General features: G+C 36.8%; 1 protein-coding gene across 37 annotated transcripts in view; it reads right to left on the bottom strand.

The window, feature by feature from the left end:
* dlg1b (discs large MAGUK scaffold protein 1b) overlaps positions 1 to 11,118 on the bottom strand; it is a 133,017-nt gene extending 121,899 nt beyond the window's left edge. For 22 of the 37 annotated variants that reach the window (XM_079877325.1, XM_079877291.1, XM_079877313.1 and 19 more), the window contains exons 1-2: positions 10,374 to 11,066; positions 9,927 to 10,058 (exon numbers count right to left, since the gene is read on the bottom strand). In XM_079877325.1, the coding sequence (XP_079733451.1) occupies positions 9,927 to 10,058; positions 10,374 to 10,440 (199 nt within the window). In that variant the 5' untranslated portion in view covers positions 10,441 to 11,066. Of the gene's footprint in view, positions 1 to 9,926; positions 10,059 to 10,373 lie in introns of all 37 variants that reach the window. The other 15 variants (XM_079877324.1, XM_079877327.1, XM_079877298.1 and 12 more) reach the window with 1 other exon arrangement.
* Positions 11,119 to 19,021: the final 7,903 nt, after the last annotated feature.

Below are 19,021 nucleotides of genomic sequence, written 5' to 3'. Positions count from 1 at the left end.
GGATTATGAAAAACCATAAAAGTGCTCAGTTTCTGGAAATTGAAACACCTAACATTAAGAAACTGACATTTGTATGTGTGTCACTGTGCCATTAGTTGTTTCCATCCACCTATTTTATGCACATTTTGGTATATTGCATAAAAAATTAAAATGAAATAAAATGCTGCATGGAAACGGCAAGAAAAATCTAAAAATGCCACTCCCAAAAAACTTTTGCACTTGTACATCATCTTAAATGTTGGTTTGATCATTTTGAAATGCCTGAGCCAATGTCTGTCATCAGAATGATTTGGTATAATGACCTGCCAGAAGTGTCTCACATGATTGTGTTTTCAAACAAAAGGCATCCAAACGCAAGATAACATGATGACAGCGTTTATTGCGCTTTGTGTGCGCGTTCTGAGACGCAAGTCATTTATGATGTAGGAAAAAAAGAGCCACAGTGGCTTCCCCGATTGCAACAACCTCCATATATTTTGTGTTTCAGTTTTTGCCAGTTTGATGATTTTGTTTTCTTGAACAAATGGAATGGAAACAAATGCTTTATTCACAAAGTTAAATGTGCAACTTTGGATGAAAACAAAGCTACTGACTGACATTATTCCAAAGCATGTCTTGTTTATAACATGTAGTGACATCTGACTGCAGGTTATGTGACAACTCTGTTAAGGGATACTTCACCCAAAAATTGTCATTAATTACTAACCCTCATGTCGTTCCAAACCCTTAAGACTTTCCATTCATCTTCAGAACACAAACAAAGATCTTTTTGATGAAATCTGAGAGCTTTCTGTTCCTCTGTTGACAGCTACACAACTGACGCTTCAAAAAGTTTATAAAGAGTTTGTAAAACGTAACCATATGAATTTAGTGGTTTATTCAAAAATTTCTGAAGAGACTCGATCGCTGTATATAATAAACAGATTGAATTTAGGCTTTTATTCACATATAAACATTCATCAACACATCAGTTTTGGTAAACGGAAGCTCAAGCATGTTTGCTTGACGTGTGAGAACCAATGAGGTTCATTCTCGTTTCTCAGCACGTTTGAGCTTCAGCAAGAACCAATGAGGTTCATTCTCGTGTTACGCTGCACGTTTGAGCTTTTGCAAGAACAAATGAGGTTCATTCTCGTTACGCAGCACGTTCGCTTCCATAAGAAGTTTGTTCTCGAGTGTCAAGCAGGTTATATGGAGCTTCTGTTTAACTGTTCAATTCATATGGATTAGATTTACGATCTCTTTATGAACTTTTTGAAGTGTCAAAGTTGTCCGTTGTGTAGCTGTCAACAGAGGGACAGAAATCACTCAGATTTCATCAAAAAGGTCTTAATTTGTGTTCCGAAGATGAACGTAAGTCTAACGGGTTTGGATTTGGAACGACATGAGGGCAAGTAATTAATGACAGAATTTTCATTTTTGGGCAAACTAACCCTTTAATAATAAGAGAATTGTAGAACACAAATAGAAGTCCATCTTTAGATTGGCAACCGACCAGTCCAAAAGTAAGTGGGGGTGAGATGGGATGGGATGAGATGAGAACAAACTATGCTATCTTACTGAAAACAATCTGGGACACATAAATCAAAGGACCTAACGATTTTTCAAGTGCTGAATCATCATGCATCAAACAAATTAAAAATGCATTATATAAGAGTGTGCATTTACACAGCACTCTAGCTGAGTCAGCTGCAATATCTGAGCAAAATATTTCATAACTTCATCTGTAAATCTTATTGAAGCACATCAGGAAGCAGATGGTGAAAAACCCTCTATTTGCAAGCAAATCAATCACGTACGGTTATGCTGAACAAGTATGTTTGAAGTATACTTTTTGTATTTTTAGAGTAGTAAATTAGTGTTCGAGTTTTGTGTTTGCTCCATCCATGGCAGCTCTCTTACATGTGGATTGCGGGGCTCCCAAATTTAAGTATGCCAATATTAGAGTAGCCTAAACAAGCATATGCGTTTACACTTTGCCAAGTTTCGCCTTGCATTTGTCTCAAATAAGCTCCGCTTACAGAAGGGAAACTATGGACCAACAGCCAAAAGTGATTTTCGGAGGCGGTCTGGTAAATTTGTATTTCTCAAACGCGCTTTGCGATTTTAACCCTGAAATCGAATCGTGTTTTCTCCACACAACCTCAGTAAAAACTATAGAGCAAACTATCAACTGGGGAAAATCTGTGAGAAATCTAATCTCATCCAGATATGATTGTCTGAGATTGCGGTGTATGATTTTTTTGCGAATTTATTTTTATCTTCATCGACGAACACTGTAATTACAATTACATGCGCTTTTGACCTTTTTGCCAACTTTCTGAGTAAAATAACAGTTAGTGGCTTGCGTACTGCAGGAATCCCATCTGACAAGAAGAGAGTCCGTTTGCAAACTGCTCAAAAAAAGGCCACTGGAGCAGCAGTGTGAGGTATGATCATTATCTTAATTAATTTCTCCCCCTCAATAAAGTAGCCTACATTTATATTGAATCATTTAGTAGACGCTTTTATCCAAAGCAACTTACAAATGAGGAGAGCAACAGAAGCAATCAAACCAACAATAGGGAAATAATATGCAATTGCTGTGACCAGTCCCCAGTTAGTCCAGCACAGTACATAGATTTAGAATAGTAAGTGTTAGTATTAATGGGTCAAGTGTTGATGAAAAAGATACGTCTTCAGCATTTTCTTCAAAATGGCTCAGCAGCTCGGGTTGAGTTAAGTACATAACGTAATAATTATAATCACATATATAAATTGTTCATTTGAATGAGTTTTGTGACGCAAATATCCAGAGCACATTACCTTCTGTAATCCCCACAGACCACAACCAGACACAGAAATCCCAATCCCATCCCAATCAGTACATCGCAGACGCCCTCCGTTAATAATTAATAATAACCCAAACATCATCTGGAAAACCAATCGTGTTCAAATTGTGCTTAAAAGCATATTTCTCACATCAGGCCTTTGACTCCAAAGCAATCTGTGTGTTCTAGCAGATTTAAACAGTATGGTCAACAACATGGCTGAACTTAGGCTTTTGGTCAGCCAGGATAAAACATGCATATGATGAAAAAAAAAGTAATAACCAGTGAGGTTATGAGTTAGATCTTTAATCTGGTTTCTGTGGCAAATCAGTCTGGCATCTGATGAAGTTATGATTGAAGGAGCAAATTACTAATGAGCATGAACTTCTGAGTGAGGAACTCTGTTTTAATCATTGTTTGAGAATCAGTATTAAGAGGTTAAAGGAGAACTCCGGTCAATTTTAACATTGAGCTCAATTTTTTGTCAATTTGGAGTGCTGTCAATACAGAGAACAACGACAAAAATCGGTGTTGCCTACACCGTGTTATCCTCTTTTTAAAATTTGCACCCTGTTGACTTCAATGGGGCAATATTTAAACCTGCTTTTAGCCTCTTAACATCCTTGATGTGTCATTACAAGTGCACAGGTCATGTGAGTGATTCCTTCAGAGTGAACACGAGTGAATCTGACTGCAGTAGATGTGAAAGAAATGGATAAAAATGATGTTATTTAAGCCAGCGCAAATACCTGTATTTACATCCTGTTTTCGGTTGAAGTCCAAAGTAGTCGATTGCCGAGTTCACGCGCGTGATCATAGGTAACTAAACCTATGCGCGTGAACTCGACAATCGACTACTTTGGACTTCAACCGAAAACAGGATGTAAATACAGGTATTTGCACTGGCACATCAAGGATGTTAAGAGGCTAAAAGCAGGTTTAAATATTGCCCCATTGAAGTCAACAGGGTGCAAATTTTAAAAAGAGGATAACACGGTGTAGGCAACACCGATTTTTGTCGTTGTTCTCTGTATTGACAGCACTCCAAATTGACAAAAAAATGAACTCAATGTTAAAATTGACCGGAGTTCTCCTTTAATACTGACCTTAGTATAATACCAATGTCATTACGAGGCCTTCTGTTTATTCATGTCAGTTCAGTGACCCCATCCATGCTCTTGAGAGAACATAATGTGCATGATAAAAATGGAGCTCTAACACTTTTAATCGCTGCCTATTTTAGTACTACTACCATGTACCATGACCAAGTTGGTGTAGTACAAATGGTCTTGTTTTACGTGATCTTTATAATATCAGAAGAAAAAACAGCTAATGTAAAATGTACATGACAGTGGATTCATAATAGGATGCAAAAAGCAAAAGATCTGTAACTGGACTTAATCTCCTTAAGTTTGTGTGGATGATTGTTATATTTGATTGGAGATCCGCTCTGAGCCAATCAAAACAGAGGTGTAACTCTCAGCCGATTCCCAGGTTTCTCAGAGTCTCATGTTCACTTTTCTCCCTCCAGAATGAGATCTGTGGTAAGGCAGCCCTTAAACAGAGTGCTGTATTGACGTCCGATTAACAGACCTCTGCAGCCACAGGATAGAGTTTCTCCAGTTCACAGAGCCTGCCGGGTCTCTTTACCTCTGACACATGTCTTCATTTTCTGATGGCTCATTTACAGACTATGTTATGTTAATGCTTTCTGTAGGAAATTAATAAAATAATTGTGATGTTCTTTGGAGATTACAAGACCACAATCAGCCACATAAGGAAATCATTTTAAAATACTCTACCAGTCAAAGTTTTGGGATCGGTAAGAATTTTTATGTTTTTAAAAGAAGTCTCTTCTGCTCACCAAGGCTGAATTTATTTGTTTAAAAATACAGGGGGAAAAAACTGTAATATTGTTAAATATTATGACAATTTAAAATAATTGTTTTCTATTTTAATATATTTTAAAATGTAATTTATTCCTGTGATCAAAGCTGAATTTTCAGCATCATGATTTCAGTCTTCAGTGTCACATGATCCTTCAGAAATCATTCTAATATGATGATTTGATGCTCAAAAAAAAACATTAAATTAATTTCATAATGCATTTTTGAACATTCATTCATTCATTAACAATGTTGAAAACAGTTGTGTACAATTGTTTTCAGGATTCTTTGATGAATAGAAAGTTCAAAAGAACAGCATTTATTTTAAATAGAATTTTTGTAACATTATAAATGTCTTTACTGTAACTTTTGATCAATTTAATTCATCCTTGATGAATAAAAGTATCGATTTCTTTTATTTCTTTCCCCCCAAAAATAAAATAAAAATTCTTACTGACCCCAAACTTTTGAACGGTAGTGTTTAATGTTACAAAAGTTTTGTATTTCAGATAAATGTTGTTCTTTTGAACTTTCTATTCATCAAAGAATCCTGAAATAAAAATGTAAATAACTATTTTCAACATTGATAATAATGAGAAATGTTTCTTGAGCATCAAATCATCATATTAGAATGATTTCTAAAGGATCATGTGACTGAAGACTTGTGTAATGATGGTGAAAATTCAGCTTTGATCACAGGAATAAAATACACTTTACTATATATACACATAGAAAACAGCCTGTTTTAAATTGTAATAATATTTCACAATATTACTGGGGTTTTGTGTATTTGTAATCAAATAAATACAGCCTTGGCGAGCAGAAGAGACTTCTTTTAAAAACATAACAAAATCGTACCGATCCCAAACTTTTGGCTGGTAGTGTATATTATTGCTTTTTTGGCTAGCTTGACGCTTGCCCAAGTTATTACAGTGTGATTTAGGAGATGCTTCCCATCTACTTGAGGAAGTGATTTTTATCCATTACATATTCTGTTTCAGGTAGGACCTCTGAATAAAGATTAGGAAAAGATATCAGCCTGCCTGTGTGATATCAGATTCACCACTCCAGCTCTTTATGAAGCACTAAGAGCTTTTTTAAAAAAAAGGTTCTTCTGTGTGTGAATAGAAAACCTGGCCATTATCTACTTTAGGTAATGTGATTTAATCTTACCCCAACTTCGAGTCTCATTTTCAAAACAATTAACTAGAAACTCGTGATGCGGGTGTGTTCTGTCAAGGGTAAACCTGGTCTGTCTTGTGACCCACATTTTGCATGCAGGAGGAGACCTGCCCTGCTCTGGTTAACTCTTCTTCTCTGGCATCCTGAGAGGGATCTTAAGGCTCTAATCATTGAGAGACATTCACCGAGTCTGCATGCGCTGCTCTCTCAGAGAAACCGTCGTAAATCATCCGCCTACGGATTAGGACTAGGGTAATCATGTCAACAGACGGATTACATTTTGTTTGTCCTTTAAAATACATATCTGAGGAAAAGTCAAATTGGAATCCGTCACTCCAAAGCATTTTTCATTAGCGGCACTCTTAAGAACACGTGTGCATGCAGGACATATACGAGTAGAGGGATTTCTGCGCGTGTTTGTGTGAACGTGAACGAGCTACGCATGAGGATGATTACACGTATGTTGTATGAACTTATCCAGCAATGTTGAGCACAACGATTCATCATGGCAGCTTAGAGTAAGACTGTTTTCTGAGATACAGAACAGTGAGGCACACACAGTGCTCTGGCCTGGACAACAGAAGCAGATATTTACAACTCGCATGCCTTGTGAAATGCAATTAAAATGTTTGCAATGTTCCCCCTGTCTCTAACTAACTTGGCTTTTCATACATGAGTGAAATACATTCACAAAGAGGAAGCTATACCAGTCTTTATCCTAAAACAAGAGCATTTCAGCAGACAAACCTAAACAAGTAACCAAGCACGCCTACAGTAGCACTCTCAAGCAATAAAACATTCATGCTTTTTGTGTTTTTTTTCAAAAGAATTGGAAACAGGGGATTGAGTTATTACAGGAAGCCTCCACACCTTGAGGGTCAAACACAGGAAGACGCAGGCACACGGCCAGTCAAACCCCAGAGAAACTCAAACTGGCTGTTCAGCATTCCTCGAGGTTGCTTTGTTTGCCTAGTTTGCAACAGCTTGCCTAAGACAGTGGTTCCCAAACTAGGGTATGTGAGGTGACGGAGGGAGTGCGCAAACAAAACGCTGAGGCAAAATGCCGCCTCTAATGTAAAAACAGGAAAACGGTAGTGCCATAAAAGGTAAAATGACATGACATCCAATCAAATTAAATCATCTTTGCGGTCAAAAACTGCCTGCATCCACACAAGCAGCATGCATATGGGTTGGTTGATAGGTTGCATGCAGAGTATGCTGCCTTAGCAAATCGCACTACATTAAAAAAAACTTCCACACGTAATAACCTAGAATACTGTCTAACACTTGATGGCTGCTCTGTCATCGGTTAGAAACCTGGGTGTGCTCTTTGATACCAATCTTTCATTTGAAAGTCACGTGTCTAGTATCTGTAAAACCGCACTTTTGCATCTTAAAAATATATATAAATTACGTCATATGCTCTCAATGACAAATGCAGAACAATTAGTTCATGCGTTCATGACATCAAGGCTAGATTATTGTAATGCTATTATGGGTGGTTGCACTGCATGCTTAATAAACAAACTACAGCTAGTTCAAAACGCAGCAGCTCGAGTTCTTACCAGAACCAGGAAGTATAACCATATAAGCCCAGTTCTGTCAACACTGCATTGGCTCCCTATTAAACATCGTATAAATTTTAAAATATTGCTGATTACTTACAAAGCACTAAATGGTTTAGCTCTCCAGTACTTGAGCGAGCTCTTAACGCATTATAGTCCTTCACGTCTATTGCGATCTCAAAATTCCGTCCAGTTGATAATACCTAGAATAGCAAAATCGACTGCTGGTGGTAGATCCTTCTCCTATTTAGCACCAAATCTCTGGAACAATCTTCCTAACATTGTCCGGGAAAGCAGACACACTCTGTCAGTTCAAATCTAGACTCAAATCTAGTTCAAATCTCTTTGACCTACACATAACACATTATAATATAGACTTCTATAATTCAATGTTAGGCTGCCGGATTAGGTCAGCCGGAACCGGGAACACTTCCCATAAATCCTGATGTACTCATTACATCATAAGAAGAATGGCGTCTACAATAATATTAGTCTCTCTGTTTATCCCGAGGTTTACTGCAGTCCGCTGGATCCAGGTCTGATGAAGGACCTGCGCCTGGACGCAACGACAGCACAGTCCTGAAGTGTCAACTAGTCTCTCCCCTGTGAAGGCCTTTAACTCTGTACAGATAAAACGTTGTCAAAATAGTTCCGGTTCCCACGGCTACACGGAAGCGATAAATAATTCTGCAGATGAGCGGGCCGGAGTGCGTTAAGGGTTTTCTGTTAGAGCGGTGTCGTGTTAGCGGCCCCTAAGTTAATAACTAATGATCTTTGCAACGGAAGTGAATCAATCAAAACTAACTTTAGCGAGTTTTTAATGTTGATAACATATTTTACGAGTAAGGATGCAATTTTCCAAAAATATCCACATGATTGCAAATGTGATATTTATTTTATCCAACAGTTCAACAATGAAAAAGGACATTTTAAATAATGTACATTAAACAGTATTGCTTGCTCTATTTCTAAACAAAATAATAGTTCAAACAAACTCTGCAGCAGAACTGGTGTGCCTCTCCAAGCAGAAGAACAAATCTGCGGCTTTGAACGAATCGGGAGAGTCAATGATTCAATGACCCATTCATAAATACAGCCAGCCGCTTGCTTCGTTACTGAATGAATGAATGAATGAATGAATGAATGAATGAATGAATGAATGAATGAACGAACAAATCATTAAGACAGTAACTTGCCATCACCTACTCCCAGTTTTAGTTTGATATTTAAAAGTATCACTTCACTTAATTTGCCATAATTTCTTATTTCTCTATTTAACTTTTTTTTTACTTAAAATATTGTCATAACATTATTTATACCATTGTAATTGAATTCATGCCACTGAGCAGGATTAAACTATAGGCTACATCTAGATGCAAATGCAGTGCAAAGATAGCTTTTGTTGATACTGATTTCATTAAAATTATTGATGTAGTTTAATTCATTGCTTTATTTATTATATTAATATTTAAATGAATGGAATTTTAAGAATTTTATATTAAACATGACATACATCTAATAGGTTTAGAAAATCTTTGTTTTTATAAAGATTTTAAAAAAAATTGCCCCTAAAAAGCAATTTAAGGGGCAAAATATTGTCCCTTCACGGAAAAGTTGTGAAAGCAGTCTAAGTGGAAGAGAGAACGTAAACGCAGAAGGATCTTAAATGCCTCCAGGGGTATGCCAGTCTAAAATGTTTGGAAACCACTTGGTTTTATTATATTGACACGTTTTATTATAGTTGGCAAGGGGCAACAGATGAAAATTAGCCTATTGGGTTACCTCTGGCTTATGTACAGTGTCTGACTGTTGATTGATGTGCACTGTCCCTATCAAAAATAAATAAATAAGAAAACTAAGAGACACTGTCTTATGGTTCCTCAAAACAAACTGCAAGATAAATTAATGTATATCAGAACATACAAGAACATCCTCAGATAATACTTTAAACAATAGTTTACACTGCTTCAAAGTATTTACCATTCACAGCACAGTGTTAGGTACCCTTTAGTATCACAGTCGCCTACATGTCAGAAGTTCTCACCCCTCTGAAACGGGGCAATAGCCATTAAATGACAGTTTAGCTCGAGTGACACACGGCCCTGGTTGGCTTTTACTACTCAACACATCTGTGCAATGACAAGCTCTCACAAACTTTTGGAGGGAAAATGTCGCAAGCAACCTCCACACACTGAATATGAATCCCTCATAAATGAAAAATAGACACTTAAAATATCATACAGAGCTCCAAACAAAGTTTAGTCACTTGTCATGTGTCCCCTTTGTGAAATAAGTAACATTAAAATTAGACAGACAGACGATAGAACGATAGATAGAACGATAGATAGAACGATAGAACGATAGATAGATAGATAGATAGATAGATAGATAGATAGATAGATAGATAGATAGATAGATAGATAACAGCATGACACAGTACTTTCATTATGACTAGGGAAGTGCTGAATGACACAGTGTAGTACCTATAAGCGCCTGGAAGAGGTTACTCTGGAAGATGTCGATGACTCTCTGGATGGAGTTTCTCAGTTGTCTGTCTTCAGTGTTACTGAGTTTTGACCGGTATTCCTCCAGCAGTAACAGAGCCCTCTGTGCATCTATACAGAGCAGACAGACAGTTTTCATTAATTACATAATTACACGAGAGAGTATAACGCAGAAAATATTTTAAAACTCGTCTCTACGTTTGCCGTCTTATGGAGTGAACAGAGCCTAAATAAGAGGTAAATGACTTTGATATAAGTTTTAAAACCTATGTGGTGATGACTGGACAAAACAAAATGTATGACCGTTCTTATTTCCAAAGAATTGTAACGTACAGTTTAGGTTAGTTTCAGTTAACGTTACCTTAGAGATACAGTGCGGTATAATAAATTATATTAATATTTTACTGTCTGAAAGAAGTGACTTACCTGCTCCGGTGCCAGATTGTGTAAAAGTATATCCGAAGTGTATCTCACCTTTTTTTCTGACTGGCATGTTTCGGTTGGGCTCGTGCACGATAACCAATCCAGCAGAGCTCGCGACAGAAATTAACAAAACACGCAATGATAAAACCAACGCTCCTCACCCAACACAAGTGTGTCCAGAGTGTCAGAGGGGGGTAAGTCGGACGCAGTTGGCATGAAACTCTAATGTTTATCCGGTAAAAAACATGAGGACGGTTCGGGCTGATATGAAAACGAGCCGTTTGGTTATAGAGTCGAGCGCGAGCTGCACTTCTTTAACCCGACAGTCGTGCTTTACTCCACTGACAGCCCTGCGTTTCCATTCAAAACACACACAGACGCTGCGATTCAGGCTCCGCCGCCAATCTGCTCCGCGGCTGCGGGGGAAAAACTGAACATATGTCGCCGCCAGTTGCAGGAGGGCTTCCAAAAAAAACTCCCCAAACTGCAAATATACACCTCCCTCCCTGCGCGTGAGCTTGCAAGGGCTCAGTGTCAACACAAGCGGTTCAAATCCTCACGTCCGCAGTTTTTCCTCATTCTTCTTCGCCTTCGGAGGAATGAGGATTGTTTTCCTAAACGTCAAACTTCTTTCGTTATCTCCTCCTCCTTTTTTTTTTTTCTTCTTCTTCCTATGTGTCAGAAATTCCAAACTTTCCTCCAAAATGGCGTCCCAGGGTTGGAAGAATGTCACGTGATTCTAGACCCTACCCTTGACCGCCCAATCATGGGACTGAGCTACCTTTCAGCTCAGGGTTGGGAAGGTGAGACTTCACACTTTCTTAAAGGAGACTCACTACTGACTCAAGCAGGCTAGTGGTGTAAACAAGGGTCCATATGAGGATATAGGCTCTTACAAGTAAATATTGTGATTGAACAATTGCTATGCCTAGATTGTGTTTCCAATCCAAATGAAACATGCACGGTTATGACACCGGCTTTGACTTAACAATCCACTGCCCAGAAGTTGTAGTAGTTGTTTACGTGGAAGCTCAGCTGAGGAGGCATTATGTAAAGCCACACAGAACCTGATCTTGAGATGTGGCTTCTCTTCTGCTGCACAAACTTCTCTGTGTTAATCCAGTAGTGTAATGGGTAGAACTATTTTAGTGTGGGTATTGTCTCAGTCAAAAGTTTGGAAACATTAGGCTACTATTTTTAATGTTTTTGAAAGTCTCTTATGCTCATCAAGCCTACAATGTACACTATACAATATAACAATATACACTACTGCTCAAAAGTTTGGGGTCAGTCATTTTTTTTCTTTCTTTCTTTTTTTTTGTTGAAATTAATACTTTCAAGTATTTGTTCAAATGATAAAAAGTGAAAGTAAAGATGTATATGGTTAGAAAAGAATAAATGCAGTTCTTTTTAACTTTTTTTTTCACCAATTAATCCTGAAAAAAGTATCACATGTTCTAAAAACAAAATTAAGCAGCACAGCTGTCTCCAAAATTGATAATAACTGAGCATCAAATCAGCATATTAAAATTATTTCTGAAGGATCATGTTACACTTAAGACTGGAGTAATGGCTGATGAAAATTCATCTTTGCATCACAGAAATAAATTATATTTTAAATAAGGCTGTGCACGCATCCAAAAATAAAAGTTTGTTTTATGTGTGTGTCTTTGTATATAATTATTATGCATATATAAATAAACACACATGCATATTTAAGAAATATTTGCATGTATGTATTATATATATATATTTATTGTATAACACATTTTTCTTAAATATATACATGCATGTGTGTGTATTTATATATACAACATAATTATACACAGTATACACACATTATGTAAACACAAACTTTTATTTTGGATGCAATTAATCACTGCACAGCCCTAATTTTAAAGTATATTAATTTTAAATTGTAATAGTATTTCACAATATTACATTTTTTCCTGTATTTTTGATCAAATAAATGCAGGCTTGATGAGCATAAGAGACTTCTTTCAAAAACATTAAAAAGAAAAATAAATCTAAATAGAAAAAAAAAATATTATTATTAAAATATAATGCTATAAAATAGTCTTTTTTTATTAATTAATTTTTGCGCATTTTGTTGAAATGCTGCTTGCATTAAAAAAAAAAGAAAAAAACCAACCATGAAATAACCTAAAACGAAAACATCCTCTGTGCAATCTTCATTTATTAATGTTGTCCAATCCCAGAACGCACAATTAAGGTTGTCTGACACCACAAACACTCAATGGATCATCAGATCCAGATGTGCCGTTCACATATAACATGTATTGACACAAACAACCAAAGCAGTGGCCCAGATTAGTAAGGAGTCATGGTAAAAGAGGATTTTATTTTTAGATGATCATGTTTTATGAATGATCCTCTCTGATCTTGAAGAGGCTATACCTCCTCCTCGCCACAGTGTACAGGTTTGTATTGTCTCTCATGAACACTGGATTTGCTTTGAGTGTTTAGTTAGATTTTGCCTTTACTCCGGCATATTATTCTTGGTGACAGACATGCATGCTTCGCTTAAGGATTAGTTTTTCGGGAGTCTGGCATTGTTGTGGTATATTTCGTTTTTTCATTTGTTTCTAAATTTGTTTTTGTCCAAACTGAGTCGATGTAATCATCATGTATTATATTGAGACTGGGCATATTCTCTGTGACAGAATGTGAATCTGTAAGCAACATGACATCGGCTCTTTCCAACACATGTCCATCCCGTCTGGCTCTCTCATACTGAACAGTGATTATAGCAGCTGTTTTTGCTGGACAAATTGCTCACAATTAATCTTGGCATAAATCAGGATTTTGGCACCAGTGTAGCGACATGAAATTTTGTCAACAACAAGGGAAACACAACTAGAATGATGCAGGAATTTCTCCGGGCAGCTCCATCTATGTACAGAAACATTTGTGACTGTTTTGTTTAGTTGTTTTTGCTTTGTCGCCGCTAATGATAATGTGATGCTGCATTGAAATCATTATTTCCAGTTTTGCTCATTTTATTATAATCATATCGTTTTGGTATCATACAGCGGCGTGCATGTAATTTGATCTTATTCTCTTAATGTGTTGATGGCCTATTAAACAAAACCCAGCCTGTAAACATGATAATTCTCTGGCATAATTTCAGCGGGATGTCAGGATGCCAAGACGACGCCAAGACGTGATCGATCCAGAGTAAAAGCTTATCGTCCATTTGTGCTGCATCTCAGTATATCAAAGACACTCTCCCTATGAGAAATGTCATTCTTAATGGCAACACTTGACATTTCCAATGAAGATTATATTGTAATTCCCTGAGAAGTCAAATTCAGTGATTTTGCATGCTCATTTAAATGGATTAATGTTGAAACATCATCATTTAATGCCATGCAGAATAGTCTTCCGGGGAGCCATAAAAGTCCTGCCAGGGGCCATGAAGGAATAAATAAAACATGTTAAAAATACATCCATCCATTTCCCAAACTTCTTGTCCCAGGGTAGTGGGAATGCTGGAGCCTATCCTAGCTTCTTGGATCTTAGGCAGGGAAACATCCTGGATGGATGGAAACACATTCACACTCTCTGGAAATGTATTTTCTCTAATTCACCCGGAAACCGGAGCACCCGGAGGAAACCCATGTCAATGTGGGTAGAACATGCCAATGTAAAATAGGCTAATGGACTTGCCAAACATCCATGGTGTTTCCCTGCCTGTGCTACGATATGCTGCGAATAAACATCCACATCCCCTCTTCTGTAGAAGCGATAGATGGACATAAAACCCATATAAAAACACACAAATACATAGGATTTCATGAACACATCTATATGTTGTTTATTTCCTGCATAAAATAATTTTCTGGTTTTTTTTTTTTTTTTTTACACAATCACAGAGAAACGTACATTTAACATAATATCACATTCATAACTCATAATAATTAAGTCCCTCAACATACATTCTTAAGTTCCACATTCAATTTTAGGACTGACTGAGGTTACACTTTGTTTTAAGGTGACGTCTCTTGGTTACAGTGTAATATTTAAGTACTGAGTAATATTAAGCAACTACATGTACTTACTATAGGATTAGGATTTGGTTGAGGATTAGTTGCATGTAATTATCCATAATTTACTGTTATTACTAGTATATGTAACATTATGTAACATATGTAACAAGGACACTGTAAAAGACAGTGTTAACAGGTTTACTTATAGGGTTAGTTACTTGTAATTAAGCATAATTTGCTGTTATATTACTATAGTAAGTATTAACGTGTAACTACGTCACCTTAAAATAAACTGATACACAAAGGAGTGCTTCAGTCTATTTAATCGATTTTACGGTAACAATATACTGTATTTCCTTATGCAGGACATGATTAGGATCAGTATAATATTGTTTGACAGGCTTAATCAATTATGATGGTAAGTTGATTCACAAAGCATTAAGGGACTGGCTAACAATCTTTAAACTTCTGATGAAATAACTTTGACTTTAAGGTGGAAGATAAACATTTGTTCCATGTGGTACAATATTGCAAAAAGAAATGCCTGCATACTTGTGTCACGTAACGTGGTATATTAGAAACTCGCATGACGAGGAATAATTCCAGGAAACAGACTTTAATCAGCAACACTCAGGAGAAAGCCACACAAACATTAATGAGAGCGGACAGAAACTAAGGGCGAAAGTTTAGGGTTTAAGTATACAGAGCAAACAAAGGAACTTAATTAGTAAATTAACAGGGAACAGGTCAATGACATAACTAATTAAACAGACTAGGGAAAACTAGGTCACTGGACTAAACCAAAAGCACAAGGAAACATAGGAGACATCTGTAACACCTTGCTCCAAAAGATCTGAGATGGTGAAGAAGACATTTTCAATATGATCTTTCCAAGATAAATGATTTATCATTACACCCAATTATTTATGAACTAGCTGCATGATTCCCTCATGAATAACATCTGGAAACTTAAATGTTCCGTTTTATTTGTATTAATCTCGAGAGCATTTTTACCACACCATTCAAACACTGTCCACACCGTGTTGGTGTTCAAATCTCAGATGCCCAAGGTACTTAAAAGATATTAAAACTGTGACATCTAAGTATTTTGTATCTTAAAATGTATCTTTACCAAAAAAAAAAAAATAGCAGAACAGCCATGGGGAACACCTAAATTTGTCATAATGGCAGAAGACAGACTTTTGTTCACCTTTACTATCTGAACTCTATTAATAAGAGACGAGTCTTTACCGATACATTAGTTGTACTGAAGGCTTTTGTCTACCACACATCTAATAAAAGAATATTTGTAAAGGACTGATGCTTATACCTTTTGCTTTACAGGTATAGTTTGACTTCATATCCGTATGTGAGGGGAGATTTCCTTGTAATCTATTCCAGCCCCTTGGTCATGTCATGATTAGATGATTGGGGAAGGGGCTTAGTGTTTGTGAATGGCCAGATGGCACCCTACAAATCCCACCTTACATCATAAAATAAGTCTGTTAATATAATCTCTCCCAGTAGTATTAATACACAAGACAGGAAGTCTTATCTACAGCTCAGCAGCCCCAACAGAGCACTATAGGGAGACAGTAGCACACATTCTGCATTACTGTCAGCAAAAACAAAGCATAGTGATTCAAGCGAATGGGCTTTTGTGCCAAGTGGCACAATTCTGCTCTGTGCACCTATAGTACACGGGCAATCCAAAGGAAAATCCATAGAGGACTACATGGTACATGGCATCACATAGATAAAGGGTTGTAAAAAAAAAATCTAGTAATGTGTGTTTGTCTTGTTAATCTTTGATCAGTGCTCATATACCAGTCTAAAACATCAAAAATCAGAGTTTAATATCTTCATACTGGGTTTTGTAGGGGGGAAAGGAAAATGAAGGCATTTAGAGACATAAATACAGCCTAATTGTTTAAAGTGTATAAACATACTAAACTCTGCGGGAAAAATGGTGTAGGATTTACCTTCATTCAAGAATTACGAATAAATTTCACAAATAATTACAAAAGATAAAGTTAGTAACACATTGAATTAAACATAAAACCTTGAAGTAGAAAAAAACTGAAATAGTACTTTCTTGTTGTCTTGGCTTTTGGCTTGCTTAGTTGGGGACATTTAATATTCAACATTATTGATCTGCCTTACTTAAGGTGGACGACGACGCAATTTTCTTCTAGAAACAAACTTTGTTGTATTATTTTCATGTTATCACTGTGAAGCTGCTTTGATACAATCTGTATTGTAAAATCCGCTATATAAATAAAGGTGACTTGACTTAACTTGCAGAACATACTCCAATAATCTTTCATTTATATTAAAAAAATATACTTTTTTACACTACAGTGATTAATTTGGCTCTAATTAGGGTTAAATAAGAGTGACGCTATACAAATATATATTTTGTTTATATTTTGCATGTCAAATTCTTACAGATCTGAAAATATTTGTTGTCTGGCTTTATGAAAGACTGATCAAATGACAGACTCTTATAAACGTCATGTTCATTTCTCACAATGCCTTCACTGAACAGTGTAACAACTGCAGTCATTTTAAAAAGCAGTTTTTGTGAACATCCTTTCTCCTATATACTGAATATGCCATTACTAGAGAAATACAATCGATAATCAGAATAGTTACTTGATTTGTAGTTGCTGTGAACTATAGCACTATGAATCCAATGTCATTTTTTTTCAGTGGGGGTCAGCCATGTTGCTGTATAAATGGTGTGACTTAATTCAGTAAATGAACAGTAAAAGCATGCCATATCGCAGATTGTTTCATGTGGACATATGGCAGTTGGCATCTTTAGACGTTTAGAAATGATGAGACAGTCATATTAAATTTTCCTAAAATGTTTGCCTTAATGGGAAGCGATTTATTATTGTGATTGACAAGCCTGCTTTTTTTTTTTTTTTTTTTTTTTGCAGTGTAATCTGAGTACACTCGATTCCGCTCTTGATTTGAACAAATCCCAGAGGCGGACAGATAATGGTTTGAATTAGCTTCTTTGACCTCAGGGATTAATCCCAGAATAACAGAGAACACAACAATAGGTCAAATGCGTGTGAAAATCGAAGATAAACTAATGCCATGAAGCAGATCTTTGTGGATTAAATTGAGGATTAAAAATGCATGGAGATCTATACGTGTCTAACCATGTCGACACATTTTTGAAGAGGAAAACAGTATTTGTCACATTTTAACAGACATTTTGCTCTAAAGACTGCTCTAGAAAAGTAAACTGGGTCTATTACACTGAGTGACTGCATTAAAAAGCTATTGTAAGAGATTAGATCCATTTCTGGCACAGAACGTTAACTCACTCTCGTTTCATTGTCCATCACGTTTATGGGTCAGTGCTGTCTAACAGCTTCTTTTCTTTTACAGAGGGGGCTGGCCATGTTTTACTGGCAGGAAATTCATCACTGTGACCTATCAACACAGCACGTATTGTTTATAACGCATGTACTTGTCTGAGAGGACTTATTACATGTTTTCTACATAGTCTTATCTCAGAGAAGTCATTTTGCAGGGACCATACAGAGTATCTATTCTATTATATAATACTTTTAGCATTAAAGTTATAATACTAGGCAAGATATTTGCATTCAAAGTAAAGCGAAATCTCTTACAAGTGCCATGTCATCACAAGATATTCATTAGCAACATGGCCTCCACATCGCCATGATCTTCAGTGGCCTGCTAATTCAGTATGTTCAGATTTTTGAGTCTGGCAGACATGTTACCAGCTTGAATGTAGCCGTTATGCTTGTGGCAGATGGATCAAGGACATGGCACTCACAATACAAAAACACATTTTATAAACTTTTAGTATTTTTTCTTAGGGGGAAAAAATTATTTAACAATGCTTATAATTATTTTAAAAACATTTGTCCCAAACAAATCCATGTGGTGCAACCAACATGCAAAAAAACATAATACATGTTATAGGATAGAGGGGACATCTGACCTCATGACTGTGTGTCTGTAACGGAACAGGGGAATCAAGGAAGGCAGGCAGAGATGAGGATCCAAGTGCAAAGGAGTTTAATGAAACAAACAAACAATAATGAACATAAAGCTGGAACAAAATAACACTGGGAAACAAGGACCATTAGGGAACAGCAAACATCTACAGCACATCTAACAATGACTGACAAAGTAACAAGGGAAACACTAGGGCTTATATACACACACCAGGGAAACAATGTTAACAAGATAACAAGGGGGAGTGGCTAATAGGAATCACCTGTGGAAAACTAATCAACAAGAAAAACTACAAAGGACTACAAAACATGGCACAGAATAGGAAATAACATAAAAGTCCACACAAGACAAGGGGAACACAAGACAGGAATCATGACAGAGCCCCTCTTTAAGGAGTGGATTCTAGATTCTCCAAAAGTCCAGGAGGGTGGTGGAGCGGAGGCAGAACGTGGGAGAGATGGAGGACCAGGCCTGTGGAGCGGAAGAGGGCCTGGAGACTGAGGCAGAGCAGGAAGCAAGGGTGGAGCAGGTTGAGCAGGAAGTTCAGATACAACCCCTGCGGTCACGTCGAGGTAGGATGGAAGTTCAGAAAGGACCCCTGCGGTCACGTTGAGGTAGGACTGAAGTTCAGATACG

This window comes from Squalius cephalus (genome assembly GCF_949319135.1).
Source record: "Squalius cephalus genome assembly, chromosome: 7".
In the NCBI taxonomy this organism is placed as follows: Eukaryota; Metazoa; Chordata; class Actinopteri; order Cypriniformes; family Leuciscidae; genus Squalius; species Squalius cephalus.
This window is presented reverse-complemented; position numbering and strand designations above follow the sequence as displayed.